Source organism: Ranitomeya variabilis, chromosome 3, assembly GCF_051348905.1.
Source record: "Ranitomeya variabilis isolate aRanVar5 chromosome 3, aRanVar5.hap1, whole genome shotgun sequence".
Taxonomy (NCBI): domain Eukaryota; kingdom Metazoa; phylum Chordata; class Amphibia; order Anura; family Dendrobatidae; genus Ranitomeya; species Ranitomeya variabilis.
Window position 1 is genome coordinate 409,882,330 of NC_135234.1, and position 20,164 is coordinate 409,902,493.

Sequence of the window (20,164 nt, forward strand, 5' to 3'; positions counted from 1 at the left end):
ATGGTTAACATCTACGGTCGTTATGCCGGACATTTAATATAGCCAGCATCAGCTGCCTCCAAATGGGTTAATATCCAAGATTTGTAATCCTACTTTCTTTATCTCTTCATTGGGGGACACAGATAACCGTGGGTGTATGCTGCTGCTGCTAGGAAGCTGACACTATGCAAAATGGAAAAAAGGATAGCTCCTCCCCAGCAGTACACACCCACCGACAGGCACCAAGTACCTCAGTTTGTGCTTAGTGTCTGTAGGAGGTGGACCTGGATCTATCCCTGATCCGCATCTAATCCCTTTTTTTTCCTTACACCAGAGTTCTCAGTCTCTGAGTTTAACAGCATGGCCGTTGAGGCCGCGATCCTAAGGGAGTCCGGGTTTTCCCACCAGGTCATTCAGACCATGATCAGGGCTAGAAAACCAGCTTCTTCCCGCATTTACCACAGGTACTGGAAGGTTTTCCTCCGATGGTGCGAGACAAACCATGTTTTTCCAATGTCTTTTTCCCCTCTGGACTTTCTTGGTTTCCTTCAGGCAGGTCTCGACTCGGGACTATCCCTCAGTACCCTAAAGGGTCAGGTCTCCACTCTGTCCATTCTTTTTCAGAAGGACCTGTCTTCCATCCCTCAGGTGAAGACTTTTCTCCAAGGAGTTGCGCATCTTGCCCCTCCTTTCCAGTCCCCGTTGGAACCTTGGGATCTCAACCTGGTTCTGGGTGCTCTCCAGGCTGCGCCCTTCGACCCTCTTCAGGACATTTCCTTTTCCCTTCTTTCCTGGAAGGTGGCCTTTTTGATTGCTATTACATCAATAAGGAGGGTCTCCGAGTTGGCAGCTTTATCCTGCCGTTCTCCGTTTCTGATTTTCCATCAGGACAAGGTAGTTCTTAGACCTGTCCCTTCTTTCCTTCCCAAGGTGGTATCCGCTTTCCACATCAATGAGGACTTCATTCTTCCCTCATTCTGTCCTTCCCCCGGTTCATCCCCTGGAGAAGTCTCTTCACAAACTGGACGTGGTCAGGGCCATTCGGGTCTATCTTTCTAGAACTGCCCCCTTTCGCCAATCCGATTCTCTGTTTGTCATCTCTGAGGGTCGCTGGGAAGGTCTTCAGGCGTCCAAGTCCACGATCTCTCTTTGGATTCATTCAGCTATAATGGAAGCCTACCGCGTTCTTGAGAAACGGCCCCCTCCAGGGGTGCGGGCCCACTCCACCAGAGCTGTCGGAGCTTCTTGGGCTGTTCGCCACCAGGCTTCCGCCTTACAGGTCTGCTAGGCCGCAACCTGGTTGTCCTTGCACACTTTTACGAGGTTCTATAGGGTTCATACCCACGCCACGTCTGATCCAGGTTTTGGTAGGAAGGTACTGCAGGCGGCGGTTGCGCACCAGCCGACCTGGGCCCTTTCTCTTAGTCTTTTTCTACCCACCCTTTTCTGGGACTGCTTTTGGACATCCGACGGTTCTGTCCCCCTATGAAGCGATAAAGAGGGATTACTCTGTCGCCTCATTGGGGGACACAGGACCATGGGTGTTATGCTGCTGTCCACTAGGAGGCGACACTATGCATAATCTGAAAAAGATCAACTGCGGCTCCTCCTCTGCAGTATACACCCCTGGATGGCGTCAGCCTTCTCCAGTTTTTGCTTAGTGTCGCATAGGAGGCACACCTAAGATTTTTTACTCCGGTTTTTTTCCGACGGATTACAGATGAAGAAAAGTGGGTCTCCTGTGAGACTCCCGGCATGGCTCCTTCCTCGGCCCCCTATTACGGGGTGCCCGGTTGAAGTAGAGATGGCTATTCCCCATGTTGCTCCTTCCCCAGTCCCTCGGGTGCTGGTTCGAAGTCGAGACCCCCCTCCTTCCCCAATTCCTTTTGGTTTCTGGGTTGAGGTCGAGGCGAGGATAAAGGCCCCTGAAGGTGACAACAGCACCCTCCCTAATCCCCCTCTGGGGGTATTAGGTTGAGACGCCTCAGTTAGGGCCTGTACAGTCAGCATTCTACAGCTCCCAGCAATGGGCCAGCACACTGCGCCTGCATCCAGGGACCCCAGCCCAGCTGCGGGCTCCTGTCGGGGCTGGGGGGAGTGCAGGCAGGCATGGCACATACAGACACAGGGCTCCCTCGGCCGCTGTCTCTGCGGCAGCACCAGCTCTATACTGCCTCAGGGGGACCCCACACAGGGGCCCCTCCCGCTTACAGCCCCACCGCTATCCTGCCTTTAAATCCGGGGGGGGGGGCCGGTTCAGATCCGATTTACTCCCCCAACCCCCCCCCCGGACTTCCGCGCTGGCCTGGAGCCTTTCTGGGCATCTAATTTAGGCCCCGGCATCGGCCTAGCTGAAGCCACCGCCTCCTCCCCCAACCCCCCGCCCGCCCCCCGGATGACAAATATGACACTCTACAGTGTCATAAAGGGGGTGGATCAGGGACAGAAAGGGCGCATTTTTACACAGCTTTGCCGCCTTTTTCTCAGCTCTCCGCCCCCTTCTCCCCCTGCTTCTTCTCCTCGGTGGCCATTTCTACTGCAGCAAGGATTAACCCTGCATCTCCCGGTCAGCATGACCAGGACCAGGCCAGCCAGTCTCCGGGGGGCACAACACTGTAGATCTTCGGCGCTGGACCTAGGAGCATACTGGTGGGGTAAGATCACAGCTTGGTTGTTTTACTCGGCTGTGAATCCATATTACCTATAATGCTCCCCTATAGGTTTCTCTACCCCTGTAAGGTCCTTTGCATAGCAGCCCTTCTGCACTCTGTGCACTATGCCGGGCTCAAGGTCCAAGAGAACCAGGCAGGACTGCTATTATGCATTCTGTACAGCCTGCTGGACCGCTCTCCCCAGTGGCAGCACGTAACGCGCTGCCAGGACTGCATCCAGACTACTGCGTCAGAGCCCCAAGAAGCCCCTGCCAATGCCTCGGTGTCTAATGCCACGCCGGAATGGGTCACTCAGAGGTCGCAATCTAGGACGCAGTCTATAGATAACCAAACCTCCACATTGCTTCAGGCTCTGCAGAGTCATGCCTCGGCTATGACCGCTACCCAGCAAAGGGAGAGCTTGACTCAGGAACAGAACGACCTGGCACATCCACGTCTAGGTCAGGACACAAGCGGACCCATAGGTCAAGTCCATCTGCGTCATCCCATAGCACACGGTCATCCCCTTCTAGGGAGAGACACCGTAGTTCCAAGTCATCTAGACCGTCACCTTCTAGGGGCAGACAATGCAGATCTCCGCAGTCCCCGACCACAGAAGGCCTCCTCCCCAGCTCACCCAGCAGGGGACGCCTCAGTGATACACAGGATTCGGAAGGTATCTGTGACTCCGACTCAGACAGGGAAACGGAGGGGTCCCTGATCCCAATCCCCCCTAGCAATACAGCGCTAGTTGAGGACATAATCTCTTCCATCCATCGGGTGCTGGACATTTCTAATCTGCCACCAGAGGATTTCCTTTGAAGGACCTCTGAAGCCGCCTAAAGTTTTCTCTAACCACCCAGAGTTTAAAGCGATCCTTATAGAGCAGCTCTCACAACCTGAGAGAAAAAAAAAAAAATTCGCTAATCGCAAATATCTGGAGGCAAGGTACCCTTTCCCACAGAAGGACACCAAGGAATGGACAGATCCACCCTAAGTGGACCCCCCAGTCTCTAGACTAGCAGCACAGACTCTCCTTTTCACTGCCAGATAGCTCAACCCTCAGGGACGCAGCAGACCGGCAGTTAGAACGCATGGCTCGTTCAATTTTCGAGGTGGCAGGGGCCTTCCTGGCTCCCGCGTTCGCTTCAGTTTGGGCTGCCAAGGCCATACTGGCTTGGGCCAAAAATTTACAAGCTGGCCTCCAAGCATCTGCTCCTGAGCTGTCGGACCAAGCGGTTCAAATAGCAGTTGTAGCAGATTACGTGCTTCATGCAGCTCTGTATTCAGCAAGGGGCGTAGCGGGGATAGCATCAAACGCCATCGCGATTCGGCGTATCCTCTGGCTACGGAATGGAAAGCGGATGCAGCCTCAAAGAAGTCCCTCACGCACTCCCGTATCTCAGTGGGTGACCTTTCGGTGAAAAGTTGGACACAATGATATCCAATGCCACCGGGGGTAAGAGTACCTCTCTCCCTCAACTGAAACCTATACACACTTACAAGAAGTGTAACAAAACCGATTCCGATCCTTTCGGAATTCCTCGGGCTGGTCCGTCTCGCGTCCAGCACAAAATTGTAACCGTTCCCCACACAGGGACAACTCATGGTCGACGCAAAGGTCGGACAAGACCTGGCAGTTAAAAGCAGGCCAGTCAAAGCCCAAAGGAGGTAAACCTCAGATTTTTTTCCTCCTCATGACTCACGGACCCCGGAAGACATCCCACCCGTAGGCGGCCGACTTTGTTCTTCCAGCAAGTCTGGATGCCTACTACAGAAGACATGTGGGTCAGGGAACTAGTGTCTTCCGGATACAAGATAGTGTTCAACCTCCAACCCACCAAACCGAGTCTTCTGCTCTGTTCCCCCAAAACCGCCAGCCAAGGCTCGTGCCTTCCACCAAGCAGTTCCCTCGCTTCTTCAAGCAGGAGTCATAGTACCGGTTCCCACGGCCGGGTGCTTCTGAGGGTTCTACTCCAATCTACTCATAGTCCCCAAGAAAGGAGGCAGCGTACGGCCCATACTGGACCTAAAACAACTCAACAAATACGTACGGGTTCGTCACTTCCCCTGGAGCCCCCTTCGGTCCATCATTGTGTCCATGGAGAAGGGAGAATATCTCGCCTTCATAGAAATTTACAAGACGCATACCTGCATATACCGATTGCACCTGCTCATCAGAGTTTTCTCAGGTTTGCAATCGACTAGGACCACTACCAGTTCGTGGCTCTTTTGTTCGGACTCGCCACGGCTCCCAGAGTGTTTACCAAGGTCATGGCAGCCACCATGGACGTCCTGCACTCCAGAGGCATAGTAGTTGTTCCATACCTGGACGATCTACTCATCAAGGCTCCTACCTTCAAGAACTGCGAGCTCAGCGTCTCAATCACAATCGACACTGAGTCGCATGGGCTGGTTAGTCAACCTACAAAGGTCATCACCAACCCTGAGTCTGTCTCTGACCTTCCTGGGAATGCTATACAACACCTCCAGGGGTCTAAAGCTCTTTCCAAGGCACTGGCTTTCCGCCTAGGAGTTCGCATCCTCTTCCGCAAACCCCCTCAATCTCTCCGGTTTGCCATGAGTCCTCGGCAGGATGGGGGCGGCAATAGAAGCGGTCCCAATTTGGCCCAGTTTCACCTCAGGCCTCTCCAACTAGCCATTCTCATGTTCTGGGACAGGAATCCCTTTCTCTCTCGACAGGGAGTTCCGGCTAACGTCGTCAACCAAGAGGTCCCTGCACTGGTGGCTCAAGCCAACCTCGCTAGCAAAGGGGAAATCCTTTCTCACAGGTCAGTGAAAGGTTCTGACCACCGATGCGAGCCTGACGGGTTGGGGTGCAGTGCACCTGCACCACAGGGCACAGGGCAAGCGGTCCCCAGTGGAAGTGACCATGCCCATCAACATCCTGGAAATTCGTGCCATCCTCCTGGCATTGAGGGCCTTCTATCACTTACTGGCAGCCTCTCACATCAGAATACAATCGGACAATGCCACCACTGTGGCATATGTGAATCACCAAGGGGGGACCCGCAGTACTCAGGCGATGCCAGAAGTGTCACACATCCTCCACTGGGTGGAGGACACAGGCTCTGTTCTCTCGGCGGTCCACATTCCGAATGTGGACAACTGGGAAGCAGACTTCCTCAGACGACAAGGAATAGATTCGGGAGAGTGGTCTGTCCATCCCGAAATTTTTCGTCAGATCTGCCATCGCTGGGGGACCCCAGATGTGGACCTAATGGCATCCCACTTCAATGCCAAGGTCTCCAACTTCATAGCCAGAACACACGATCCGCGGTCGCTCAGAGCAGACACTCTGGTTCAGGACTGGACCCAGTTCCAGTCTCTGTACATTTTTCCACCTCTCCCCCTGTTATCCAGAGTGGTGGGGAAGATCAAGCAAGATGGAGTTCCAACCATCTTAATCGCACCGGTCTGGCCCAGACGTACATGGTACGCCGACGTCGTACAACTTTCAGCAGATGCCCCCTGGCGCCTCTCCGACCGCCCGGATCTTCTATCACAAAGCCTGTTCTACCACCAGAACTCAGGGGCTCTCAATTTGACGGCATGGCCCTTGAAACCTGGGTTCTAACCCAGGCAGGGCTCTCGCCGGACGTCATTGGAACCATGATCAGGGCACGGAAGCCAGCCTCTGCCAAGATTTATTACCGTACCTGGAAAGCTTTCTTTACCTGGTGCGAATCTCGTGGCCAGACCCCACTCCCTTACTCCCTACCCAAAGTACTTGGTTTTCTCCAATCGGGTCTGGAGGCCAGGCTGTCATTGGGCTCCATTAAGAGCCAGGTGTCAGCCCTCTCAGTGCTTTTTCAAAGGCGCATTGCTACCAAGCCGCAAGTAAGGACTTTTCTTCAGGGAGTTTCCCGATTGGTTCCCCCCTACAGACGACCACTAGAAATGTGGGACCTCAACCTGGTCTTGACAGCATTGCAGGAACCACCCTTCAAACCCCTTAAGGAGGTCCCGCTCCGCCTTCTCTCCCAGAAGGTGGTTTTCCTGGTGGCAATCACTTCGCTACGCAGGGTGTCTGAACTGACAGCACTCTCCTGCAGGTGGCCCTTCCTGGCTTTTCACCAGGACAAGGTAGTTCTTCGTACGGTCCCATCCTTCCTTCCGAAGGTTGTGACCAACTTCCACCTCAATGAGGAAATTTCACTACCATCCCTTTGTCCGGTTCATAGAGTGGAGAAGGCTCTGCATACGCTTGACCTCGTCAGGGCATTGCGCATATACGTGTCTAGGACTGCGTCCTTCCGGAGATCTGATTCTCTTTTCCTCCTTCCGGAAGGTGGCCACAAGGGTCTGCCAGCTTCCAAAGCTACCCTTGCCAGGTGGATCAAATCCACCATACAAGAGGCCTACCGCCTTAAGAATTCTCCTCTTCCAGCCGGTATTACGGGCCTCCTGGGCCATTCGGCACCAGGCTTCGGCACAACAAGTGTGTAAGGCGGCCACTTGGACTAGCCTACACACGTTTACTAAACACTACAGGGTTCATACCCAGTCCTCAGCGGACGCGAGCCTGGGTAGATGTGTTCTGCAGCGGTGCCCTAGGTATAGGGGCCTGTCTGCACAATATTCGCCCATTGCTTCCCACCGAGGGACTGCTTTAGGACGTCCCATGGTCCTGTGTCCCCCAATGAGGCTACAGAGTAAGAGATTTTTGTGTACTCACCGTAAAATCTCTTTCTTAGCCTCTAATTGGGGGACACAGCTCCCACCCTGTTGCCCTTTCCGGGCCGTTGTAACTGTTGAGTTCTCATATTGTTTTCTTGAGCTCGTACATAGTTGCCTTCTTACAGGCATAATTATGTTATTCATGTTACGTTCCTCCTACTGCTTTTGCACGAAACTGGAGAAGGCTGACGCCGTCCAAGGGTGCATACTGCAGAGGAGGAGCCACAGTTAATCTTTTTCAGATTATCCATAGTGTCGCCTCCTAGTGGACAGCAGCATAACACCCATTGTCCTGTGTCCCCCAATTAGAGGCTAAGAGAAAGAGATTTTACTGTGAGTACACAAAAATCTCCTTTTTTTTGGTACTTACTGTAAAATCTCTTTCTTGGAGCCTTCATTGGGGGACACAGCACCCTCCCTACTTGTTTTCTGGTACCGTGTTTGGGTTTAAGTGCCCTGGTTGAGTTGGTACTTATATGTTCTGAGTTCTGGTTGCTTCTCCTACTGCTTTTTTCACCAACTGAGGTACTTGGTGCCTGTCAGTGGGTGTATACTGCCGGGGAGGAGCTATCCTTTTTTCCTTTTTGCATAGTGTCAGCCTCCTAGCAGCAGCAGCATACACCCACGCTTATCTGTGTCCCCCAATGAAGGCTCCAAGAAAGAGATTTTACGGTAAGTACCAAAAAATCCCTCTTTGGTAATAGTCCATTCCAAAAAGCTCTTTTCAGCAGCTGTTTTAATGAATTAATAGACCACTCTAAACCAGCTATTACTTACTCTTTCTTGCTAAACAGATGGAGACGGTGGCACTAGCTTGATCTCCGTGCACACTGACATGCTCCATGTAGATCCAGTATTCTTACATTGAGCGAAGGGAGCAGCGTGGGCAGGGAGGCGCTGCCTCTTTCAGAACTATTTGTGCCCAGCTGTTTTGTACTTGCAGCCCCCTGCCGCAGCTAATAAGTGGTTCTAGTAATCTGAATATCAGCATTTAAGCTCCGTCATCAATAAGAAGCACACAGATTTTGACCTTTTTTAAAGGGACTATCACTAAACAGTCTACCCTTGTCTGGTTTACAAAACTGGGTGAGGAGAGAAGTCTGATCAGACGTGGATTTCCTTTTATCCAGCAAAATGGAAAATTTAGGCTTAATGCATACAATCTAAATTCGTCATATACTTTTATGGTTGCTCTTAGTTTATTTGGTAGTGAAGAAGAAAGAACCAGGACTGCTCCACATGTAACAATCCATTGTAGTCTTCCTCCTCTTCTGTCTCTATATGTGACAGAACAGACCTTTTATAGGGAATGTATAATCAGAAAATGAAAATTACTTACTATTTTTAAATCAGTGCGTGTGTGTATTATATATATATATTTATTTATTTGTGGCCAAAAGTATTGACACCCCTGCAATTCTGTCAGATAATACTCAGTTTCTTCCTGAAAATGATTGCGATCAGAAATTCTTTGGTATTATTATCTTCATTTAATTTGTCTTAAATGAAAAAACACAAAAGAGAATGAAGCAAAAAGCAAAACATTGATCATTTCACACAAAACTCCAAAAATGGGCCAGACAGAAGTATTGGCACCCTCAGCCTCATACTTGGTTGCACGAAACTTTAGCCAAAATAACTGCGACCAACTGCTTCCGGTAACCATCAATGAGTTTCTTACAATGCTCTTTTGGAATTTTAGACCATTCTTCTTTGGCAAACTGCCTTCTCCAAACTGCCATTTTTAGATCACTCCACAGGTGTTCTATGGGATTCAGGTCTAGTGCTTTTTAAAGTGTGTTTTGGGTCATTGTCCTGCTGGAAGACCCATGACCTGTGAGGGAGACTGAGCTTTCTCACACTGGGCCCTACATTATGCTGCAAAATTTGTTGGTAGTCTTCAGACTTCATAATGCCATGCACACGGTCAAGCAGTCCAGTGCCAGAGGCAGCAAAGCAACCCCAAAACATCAGGGAACCTCCGCCATGTTTGACTGTAGGGACCGTGTTCTTTTCTTTGAATGCCTCTTTTTTTTATCCTGTTAACTCTGTTTATGCCTTTGCCCAAAAAGCTGCTATTTTGTCTCATCTGACCAGAGAACATTCTTCCAAAACATTTTAGGCTTTTTCAGGTAAGTTTTGGCAAACTCCAGCCTGGCTTTTTTATGTCTCGGGGTAAGAAGTGGGGTCTTCCTGGGTCTCCTACCATACAGTCCCTTTTCATTCAGACGCCGACAGATAGTACGGGTTGACTCTGTTGTACCCTCGGACTGCAGGGCAGCTTGAACTTGTTTGGATGTTAGTCGAGGTTCTTTATCCAACATCCGCACAATCTTGCGTTGAAAGCTCTTGCCAATTTTTCTTTTCCGTCCACATCTAGGGAGGTTAGCCACAGTGCCATGGGCTTTAAACTACTTGATGACACTGCGCACGGTAGACACAGGAACATTCAGGTCTTTGGAGATGGACTTGTAGCCTTGAGATTGCTCATGCTTCCTCACAATTTGGTTTCTCAAGTCCTCAGACAGTTCTTTGGTCTTCTTTCTTTTCTCCATGCTCAATGTGGTACACACAAGGCCACAGGACAGAGGTTGAGTCAACTCTAATCCATGTCAACTGGCTGCAAGTGTGATTTAGTTATTGCCAACACCTGTTAGGTGCGACAGGTAAGTTACAGGTGCTGTTAATTACACAAATTAGAGAAGCATCACATGATTTTTCGAACAGAGCCAATACTTTTGTCCACCCCCTTTTTTATGTTTGGTGTGGAATTATATCCAATTTGGCTTTAGGACAATTCTTTTTGTGTTTTTTTCATTTAAGACAAATTAAATGAAGATAATAATACCAAAGAATTCGTGTTTGCAATCATTTTCAGGAAGAAACTGAGTACTTTCTGACAAAGTTGAAGGGGTGTCAAAACTTTTGGCCACAACTGTATGTATGTGTGTATGTGTGTGTAATATGTGTATGTGTGTGTGTGTATATGTGTATATATATGTATATATATATATAATATATAATTTCATTTTGTATTAACATCAATGGAAATCTTGCAACTATCACACTGGCCACTGTGGCTATTCTAGCTTTATTTGGATTCCTGAAAATCGCATGTACATTAGCAGCGTTAGTGACTCTGACCCTGAGTATTGAAGCATCTAAGAAGTGTGTGCAAAGATCATTGCGAGGGGAACGGCAGGGAGCTAGGTCAGCTGGGACATTCCCAATTGTGATTGGGAGATCCTGTTATCAGTGTGTACAATGGTATTACCTGTCATTTTAATCCTGGCTTTGATGATAATGAGACTTCTGAAAATTCTTCAGTTAAGAACAAGAAGTACGAGTCTAAAATAGCCACAGTGGCTAGTGAGAAAATTTACAAAACATTTTTTCTTTCTTTAATACAGATTGGAAACAAAATCTGATGCGCACATTTTCTCCACATCGCTTTAGCATTGGCTCTTTTGTCTGCTTCCTTTTTTTATTCTGCTGACTTTAGTATGTCTTTGAAAGAAACAAATTAGGATTTGGAAGAGTGATGCTTGGATGGTCCATCAGTTGTATCATCTTGAGGGCTGTGTGATTGTGAGCGCTAACCGTTCTCTGCCGGTGTGATACTGTGACTAATCTGCAGGTTTCACTGAAGTAATGGCATTTGAAAGTGTAGTCATCACCCCATAGCCCATGTTAAAGGGATTTCTGCAGAGCCCAGTGTGACTAGCAGGAACATCTCCACTCCATTTATTGTCATTGGAATTGTCAGAGGTTGCTGAGATCTGAACAACATGCATGCAATTTAGTCCAGTATTTCCAAAGCTCCAGTCCTCACGGACCCCACTGGTCATGTTTTCAGGATTTAGTGTTGCACAGGTGAGAGAATTCCTGATGCCTTGATGATACTTCCACTACTTGTGCAATACTAAGGAAATCCTGAAAACATGACCCGTGGGCTCCGTGAGAACTGGAGTTTGGGAAACACTGATTTAGACAGTGCTCTCCAGAGGGTATCCTAATGGTGGGACTGCAGCAATCGGCAAATTGTCAACTACGTTCTCTACAACTTTACATTCATTTTAAGTTTCTTCTGGGTATACATTGGTTCTCAACGGGGTAAGAGGAGTAAAATGGCCATACACATTTGGTACAGGTCATCTGATGGTGATTTATCCACAACAGCAGATGTTGGGAGACAGAAGGATCCGTCGGTTGAGTTTCTTCATCCCTGCTCCTTTTGTTTTACATTAGATGAGCTAAGGCCAGAGTTTCTGGCAGCAGCATACTCTCCCTCCCTAATGAGAAAACACACACTAAGCTGTGTATTGGGGTGAGAGGAGTCCTAGCGGATTGCAGACTGCTGCCTAAAGTGTATGGCCTGCCTAATGTTGTAGCCGGAGGACATAGTAGTACATGTCCACTCTGGGGAGGAAGATCTAAGGCCGTTCACCTTTCCTCTTTCACCCCTTTTGGGGACATAAATATTTTTTGTATTCTGGAGCAGAAGGATGGATGTGTTATGGTGTTTTTCTACAGATTTACCATTTGCTTTATTGCTTTTTTGCCTGTATATTTTTTATTATATGCTGGACTGTTCCTACTGAAAAGACCATGTAGGTTTGTATTGTCTGCTTTTATAAAATGTTTAAAGTTTTCAATAAAAAAAACAATTTAAAGAAAGAATTTTCGCTGGATACTGGTGACGCTTTTCCTCCTGTGAGAACAAGTATCAGGACCATATCTGTTTACCAGGACACTCCAATACACATAAATGGTTGGCTGGTTTCGCCAGTATCGGCAGGTTCAGCCAATGTTATTCTAGTGTGTACTGGCACCTTAAAGAGAATCTTGTCAGCAGTTTTTTGCTTCCTTGTCTGAGCGCAGCATAATCTAAGGACAGAGACTCTGATTCCAGCGGTGTATCACTTATTTTACGGTTTGCTACAGTTGTGATAAAACCTTTTTTCTCTTCTGCGGATCTAGCCGTTCTCTGAGGAGCTCTGTATAACTCTTTTTTGCTCTGAATTTAGGATTCTGATAACCCTGACCTTCGTGACAGAGGATACATTTACTGGCGCCTGCTGTCTACTGACCCTGTCACTGCTAAAGAGGTGGTGCTTTCAGAGAAACCTTTGATCTCTGAGGAGACCGACTTGATTGAGCCCACTTTATTGGATGAGTTGATTTGCCACATTGGTTCTCTTGCTTCGGTTTATCACAAACCACCCAATGCCTTTGTTGAAGGCAGCCATGGAGTTCATCGTAAACATCTTCCCATCCAGCATGGAAGGTTAGTGTGCTTACGTGTATCTTTCTACTCTGGACAGTATGGTCTTGGTTTTGCTTCACTATTCACTTCCTCAGTTTTCTGTATTTGTGACAAACCAAACCCCTGGCATACACCACTTTTCATATATGAACTAAATGTAAGCAACGTCACAAGTGTCCACAGATCTCAATAGTACTAACAATTTCAGAGCGATCTACAAATGGCGCCACTCCAGTACTTTTTGAGTTATGTGAATGAACCTTTAACTGGATGAAATCTAATATATAAAGCTGAATGGGTGTGTGTATGTATGTGTGTATGTCCGGGATTGGCATCTGCACCGTCGCAGCTACAGCCACAAAATTTTGCACAGTCACACGTCTGTACCCTGAGAGCGTCATAGGCTATGTTGTGAGGCGAAATTTTAAGCCCGCGCGTTCCAATTCACCAAACAATTTTGCCCCTATCTACATAACGGGGGAAAAAGTGAAAGGAAAAGTGTTGGAGGCAAATTGACAGCTGCCAGATGTGAACAAGGGGGACTTAAAGAGTGAGAGCGATGGCGCCAAAGAGTATATACCGTACAGTTGCTAAGGTGGGGCCCCAACATGGGATAATCACCACACCACCACGGGGATATGAACACACACACAAAATGCGCCACACACTACCACGTGCTCGAACACATATACCACCCTCAGCGCACATTTCACCACACACACACCAACCTCGCCACATAAAAGTAGAAACACAAAAGTCGCCGCTCAAAACTCGCCACGCGCAAAACTCGCCACATGCAAAACTCACCTCATGCAAAACTTGCACACGCGGAAAAATTGCCACATGCACAAAAGTTGCAACACATGCAAAAGTTGCCTCACACAAAACTTGCACATACTCTAAACGCACCACACATAAAACTCGCCACGCGCAAAACTTGCACACAACTTGCTACACTAACCTGTCACATGCAACTCGACACACAAAAAGTTGCTACACGCATGTCGCCACACAAAACTCATCTCATAAAAGTCGCTACATGCATGTCACCACACGCAACTCAACACACACAACTTGACACATGAAACTCGCCCTAAAACACAGACACAAGTCTGGTATTATCCTTCAAAAATAAAAATCTGATTAATAAGCAGACAAACTACAAGAGCAACAAATGTACCATATAGGAAATACGGCAGCTGTCAGTCACATGACCTGTCTATTATGTGTATGTGTGAGCTAATATATACTGCCAGGGGGGAGGGTTTCCTGTTGGCTGGGGATTTATCAGGCTGCCAATAGCAACCAATCACAGCTCAGCTTCTATTTTGCAACAGTTAATTAATCTGAGCTCTGATTGGTTAATATAGGCAACAAAGGACATTCTCAGTATAACAAAGCTTGTGTGAGGTAACAGCATGTCAGTTAGGGTGTGTTGGTGGAAAGTCTGATGTCAGTCACATTACCTCTATGTGAGAGGATATAGAAACTGCCAGTTACAGACTATTTTTACCACAATAATGCCTCATAAGAAAAGGAATTCCATGGTACGATTGTCAGCTGATGCGATAATAAAAGCAGTTGGAATCGATTTATAATCTCCATGCTTTTCTCATGGTCAACTTTATGTGGCCTGTTCAAGAGTTGGAACAGCCAAAAATCTGTTCGTCTTTGCACCTGAAGGAAAAACTAAGAATGTCGTTTATCAAAAGGTTCTCGAATAAGTAGTAGAAGATTACTTCATATTACTTGGCCAATTCAGTTAAATCTGTGAGGAATATCTCTTGTGTTGAAATATGTTGTGAAATGCTTCTATTAGCTTAGTTTTTGCTTCTTAATAATTACATTTCTATCTATTTTGTTTTGTGGTTTTTGTGTGCAGAATAAATTTTTGTTAACACATTCTATTTTGCTAACAGAAGTTATTAACCCGGGCGAAGCCGGGTAGTACAGCTAGTAAACTATAAGGCCATGTGCACACGTTCAGTATTTTTCGCGTTTTTTTCGCGTTTTTTCGCTATAAAAACGTGATAAAAACGCGAAAAAAACGCTAACATATGCCTCCCATTATTTTCAGTGTATTCCGCATTTTTTGTGCAAATGTAGCCTTTTTTTCCGCGAAAAAATCGCATCGCGGAAAAAAAAGCAACATGTTCATTAAAATGCGGAATTGCAGGGGATTCCGCACACCTAGGGGTCCATTGATCTGCTTACTTACCGCACGGGGCTGTGCCCACGATGCGGGAAGTAAGCAGATTATGTGCGGTTGGTACCCAGGGTGGAGGAGAGGAGACTCTCCTCCACGCACTGGGCACCATATAATTGGTAAAAAAATAAGAATTAAAATAAAAAATAGTCCTATACTCACCCTCTGATGGCCCCCGAAGTGTTCCCGCCTCTGTGCTGCACGCTGGCTTCGGTTCCTGTAGCTGGTGTGCGGTGAAGGACCTTGCCGAATGACGTCACTGTCCTGTGATTGGCCGAGACCGCTCACGTGACCGTGACGTCATGGAAGGCCCTGCGCGCACACATCAGCTATAGGAACGGACGCCGGTGAGGAGATCTGATGTCTGCGGGTGAGTATAAGCATTTTTTTTATTTTTTTTATTATTTTTAAACGTTCTATCTTTTACTATAGATGCTGCAAAAGCAGCATCTATAGTAACAAGTTGGTCACACTTGTCAAACGCTATGTTTGACAAGTGTGACCAACTTGTCAGTCAGTTTTCCAAGCGATGCTACAGATCGCTTGGAAAACTTTAGCATTCTGCAAGCTAATTACGCTTGCAGAATGCTAAAAAAACGGAAAAAAAACGCAAAAAAAAAAATGCGGATTTCTTGCAGAAAATTTCCGGTTTTCTTCAGGAAATTTCTGCAAGAAATCCGCAACGTGTGCACATACCCTAAAGGTCTTTTCTGTTTCTGATCAAAGGATCTCCGCTTCTAGTAGAGATGAATCTGTGCTGCACTTCTGCACATGCTCAGTAGTGACCAGTGCTGTGGAGTCGGTGTCTGTGGTTTAGCTTACCAACTCCACATCCCTGCCTGACGGTAGATTCGTGCATCGGCTGCATTATTTTTTTTGTGTCTCTCTCTGGAAAAGCTGTGACGTTTAAGCGAAAACATGCTTATAAAAGTCGTCAATGACTAGTGTGAGGTTGGACCTGGTGACTTCTTCCCTTCTGCTTCCCTAATTTGTGTTAAGATAGATATCGACCAGTCTAGGTTAGTGGGGCAGTAGAAGAATGCTGATTTCGAACTAGTCATCCAAAGCACATACTCACCCGCTTGCTTTTCATAGTATGTTTTATCTCAAAGTGAGTTAGATGGCCATTAGTGGTTATAACCATGGATTTGCAAGCTACTGCAATGCAATGCAGTGACATAGCGAATCAGAAGAACTATTCTGCGTTTATAATTGGAGTCAATTGCTAATATTATTACTATACTTGCTACATTTTGGGATAAGATCTTGGAGATGGGAATACCCCTTTAAGTCCAAGTGGGTGCCACCAGCCAGTTTTCACTGTGGGAGTGTACCTCTTCATCTTCTATGATACTGACAAATCATAAGAAGGCAGCAGGCCGTCTAACTGACTTTGTGTGATCCTAACCATTGATACCTAAGCTACTGTAATGCCCTGCACATGGGATAATGACATAGCAAATCATAAGAACTGTACTACATTTCTTATTGGAGGTATTTGCTAATATTATTATTATTTCACCTACTGCATATTGGGATACGATCTTGGAGATGAGAATACTCCTTAAACTTTTTTCAACTTATTAGGTGACAAAAATTTTGATTGCTAATATCTCTAGAATGGAGAGGCATAATTAAAAGAACAAAAATATTTTAGTCCACTCTACAGCCACTATTACATTACGTGATCAGTTCAACATGAAACATTTGGTGAAAAGTCCTCTTTAACATTACTGATCAGCTGATAAGCTTATGTTTTGTTACTATAACAGTTTTAAATTGTTGCAGTGATCAAAAATCCCTCAATGTGATACATACAATTTAATTTATTTTTTATGTCTGTCTGTCTGTGCTAAGAAGTTGTTCCCTTACTGTATGTCTTTCAGCATTGATATCGGAGACAGTCCAGTAGGACCTGCACCCACAGTCTCTCTTGAACAGCCTCAGGTCATTCCCTCACAAGGAGACCTCCTAGGTGACCTACTGAATCTAGATCTTGGACCGCCAGGGAATGTCCCACAGGTGTCCACAATGCAGATGGGAGCCGTGGATCTTCTTGGTGGAGGTCTAGACAGCCTGGTAAGAAATGTCCTGTTTCTTAGCGGTTAATACATTGTTCCAATTCATTTTTACAGTTGTTAGCAAATTGTGCTTTAAATGTTGTCCAGTACTTGCGCCACTAGTGGCATCCATAAATGTTTGTGCTATATGTGCTTTATGTTGTCTTTCAGAAGATTGGATTTACAATTGATTACCATAATTTAGAAAAATCATTTTTTATATGTAAGTGTGCCCTGGCAGAGATATGGTTAAGACATAAATCTGCTATTCACTAGCCCCTGTGTCTGTGACTTGTGTCTGGACCATTGTGTTCCCACCCAGACGCTAGAAGCAGCCCACTTTTCAGCTGGTAATTGTCAGGGACTGCAGGTTTGCTTTTGTAGGCACTGATTGTTGTTTTGTGCAGTTCAGCTGTCTCTCCGCTGACCGTAACCTTTTTGCTTCTTTCCTCCTGTGTCCCGCCTACCCTTGCAGATGGGAGAGGATACGCAATGGGTAACTGGTTCTCACTCAGTAGCACACTGATAAACTGGCATTATTGTCCCCCCCCTTCCATTGGTCTTCATTACAGACCCTTATTCCCGCTCATCAGGCAGCCCACATGCATGGTCATTAGCCTTCGGATGCCAACATTATGCTCAGAAGCATCCAGTTTATCAGCCTGACTAAGCACAGTCTCTTCCTTCCTCTGCACTTAGTGAGATACCATACACAGCCTAGAGTGTTTAGAAACAATATGTCAGTACACCATTATGTCCTCATGTTGTCTGCTTTTTGTATGTCACTTTTGACTTATCTCTTACACTTTTCTTATGGCTGTGCATATCCAAACTACAGTGCTTTGAAAAAGTATTCATACTGTTTGAACTTTTCACGTTACAATAGTAAGCATGTATTTGTGGAATATAAAGGAAATGATACATGGTTTTGTAGATGTTTGAAACATTTCAGAAAATTGTGATATGCAATTGTATTCAGCCCCTGTAGTCTGATATTCCTAAATAAAATCCTGACTGACCAATTGTCTACAGAAGTCGTATAATAAATTTCACATAAGAGGACCCAAATTACTAATTATCGGTATAACTACAGCTGTTCTGTCAAGGCCCCAGAGTATGTTTGACAACATTAGGGATCAAATGAAATAATAAAAACCAAGGAACACATCAGACAGATCAGGGATAAAGTTGTGGAGAAGAGTAAAGCAGGGTTAAGAGGTTAAGATACAAGAAAAATAGCCTAAGCACTGAACATCTCGTGTAGCACTGGTCGGAGTTGATAGGAAGATGGATGGAACTAAATCCAGGGCAATCGTGGAGGGAAACCAGAATTGAGATTGGGACATAGGTTCACCCTCCAACAGGACAACGACTCTAAACATACTACCAGAGCTACAGTGGAATGGTTTAAATCAAAATATATTTGTGTGTGAATGGCCCAGTCAAAGTTTAGACCTAAATCCCATTGAGAATTTGTGGCAAAGCGTGAAAATTGCTGTTCAGATGCTCTCCAGCCAAACTCACTGAGCTAGAGCTAATTTGCAAAGAGGAATGGGTTAAAACTTCAGCTTCTAGATGTGCAAAGCTGGTAGTGGCATACAGGTGCTTCTCGCAAAAGTAGAATATCCTCAAAAAATGTATTTCAGTTCTTCAATACTAAAAGTAAAACTCGTATTATATAGTCGTTACAGAGTGATCTATTTCAAGTGTTTATTTCTATTAATGTTGATTATGGCTAACAGCCAATGAAAACCCAAAAGTCATTATCTCAGTAAATTAGAATACTTTATAACACCAGCTTGAAAAATGATTTTAAAATCTGAAATGTTGGCCTACTGAAATGTATGTTCAGTAAATGCACTCAATACTTTGTCGGGGCTCCTTTTGCATCAATTACTACATCAGTACGGCGAGGCATGGAGATGATCAGCCTGTGGCACTGCTGAGGTGTTATGGAAACCCAGGTTGCTCTGATAGCAGCCTTCAGCTCATCTGCATTGTTGGATCTGGTGTCTCTCATCTTCCTCTTGACGATACCCCATAGATTGGGGTTAAGGTCAGGCGAGTTTGCTGGCCAATCAAGCACCGTGATACTTTTGTTTTTAAACCAGATATTGGTACTTTTGGCAGTGTGGACAGGTGCTAAGTCCTTCTGGAGAATAAAATTTCCATTTCCAAAAAGCTTGTCGGCAGAGGGAAGCATGAAATGCTCTAAAATTTCCTTGGTCTTGATCTTTCTGGCTTGGTCTTGATTAAATCACAGTGGACCTACACCAGCAGAACCATTACTGATTGTGGAAACTTCTCATTAGACCTCAAGCAGCTTCGATTGTGTGCTTCTCCACTCTTTCTTTAGACCAGTGTTCCCCAACTCCGGTCCTCAAGAGCCACCAACAGGTGATGTTTTCAGGATTTCCTTAGAATTGCACAGGTGATGGAATTATTGCCTGTGCAGGTGATGCAATTATCACCTGTGCAATACTAAGGAAATCCTGAAAACCTGACCTGTTGGTGGCTCTTGAGGACCGGAGTTGGGGAACACTGCTTTAGACTCTGGGACCTTGATTTCCAAATGAAATGCAAAATTTACTTTCATCTGAAAAAAACACCTTGGACCACTGAGCAACAGTCCAGTTTTGTTCTCCTTGGCTCAGGTAAGTCGCTTTTGGGGTTGTCTATTGGTCATGAGTGGCTTGACACAAGGAGTGCGACACTTGTAGCCCATGTCCTGGATACATCTGTGTGTGGTGGCTCTTGAAGCAATGACTCCAGCAGCAGTCCACTCCTCGTGAATCTCCCCCAAATTTTTGAATGGCCTTTTCTTAACAATCCTTTCTAGGCTGCGGTTATCCTGGTTGCTTGTGCACCTTTCTCTACCACACTTTTTCTTTCCACTCACCTTTCCATTAATATGCTTGGATACAGCACTCTGTGAACAGCCAGCTTCTTTAGCAGTGACCTTTTGTGGCTTACCCTCCTTGTGAAGTGTGCCAATGACTGCCTTCTGGACATCTATCAAGTCAGCAGTCTTCCCCATGATTGTGAAGCCTACTGAAACAAACTAAGGGACCTTTTTGAAGGCTTAGGAAGCCTTTGCCGGTGTTTTTTTTAAATTAATTATTCTAATTTACTGAGATAATGACTTTTGGGTTTTCATTGGCTTTAAGCCATAATCATTAACATTAACAGAAATAAACACCTGAAATAGATCATTCTGTTTGTAATGACTCTATATAATATGAGTTTCACTTTTTGTATTGAAGAACTGAAATAAATTTAACTTTTTGATGATATTCTAATT

The 20,164-nt window shown here is 46.0% G+C and overlaps 1 protein-coding gene across 2 annotated transcripts in view; it reads left to right on the forward strand.

The window, feature by feature from the left end:
• AP2B1 (adaptor related protein complex 2 subunit beta 1) overlaps positions 1-20,164 on the forward strand; it is a 131,274-nt gene that overhangs the window by 68,603 nt on the left and 42,507 nt on the right. The window contains exons 13-15 of one of the 2 annotated variants that reach the window (XM_077296259.1): positions 12,359-12,618; positions 16,690-16,882; positions 17,339-17,359. In XM_077296259.1, the coding sequence (XP_077152374.1) occupies positions 12,359-12,618; positions 16,690-16,882; positions 17,339-17,359 (474 nt within the window). The remainder of the gene's footprint in view (positions 1-12,358; positions 12,619-16,689; positions 16,883-17,338; positions 17,360-20,164) is intronic. The other variant, XM_077296260.1, reaches the window with a different exon arrangement.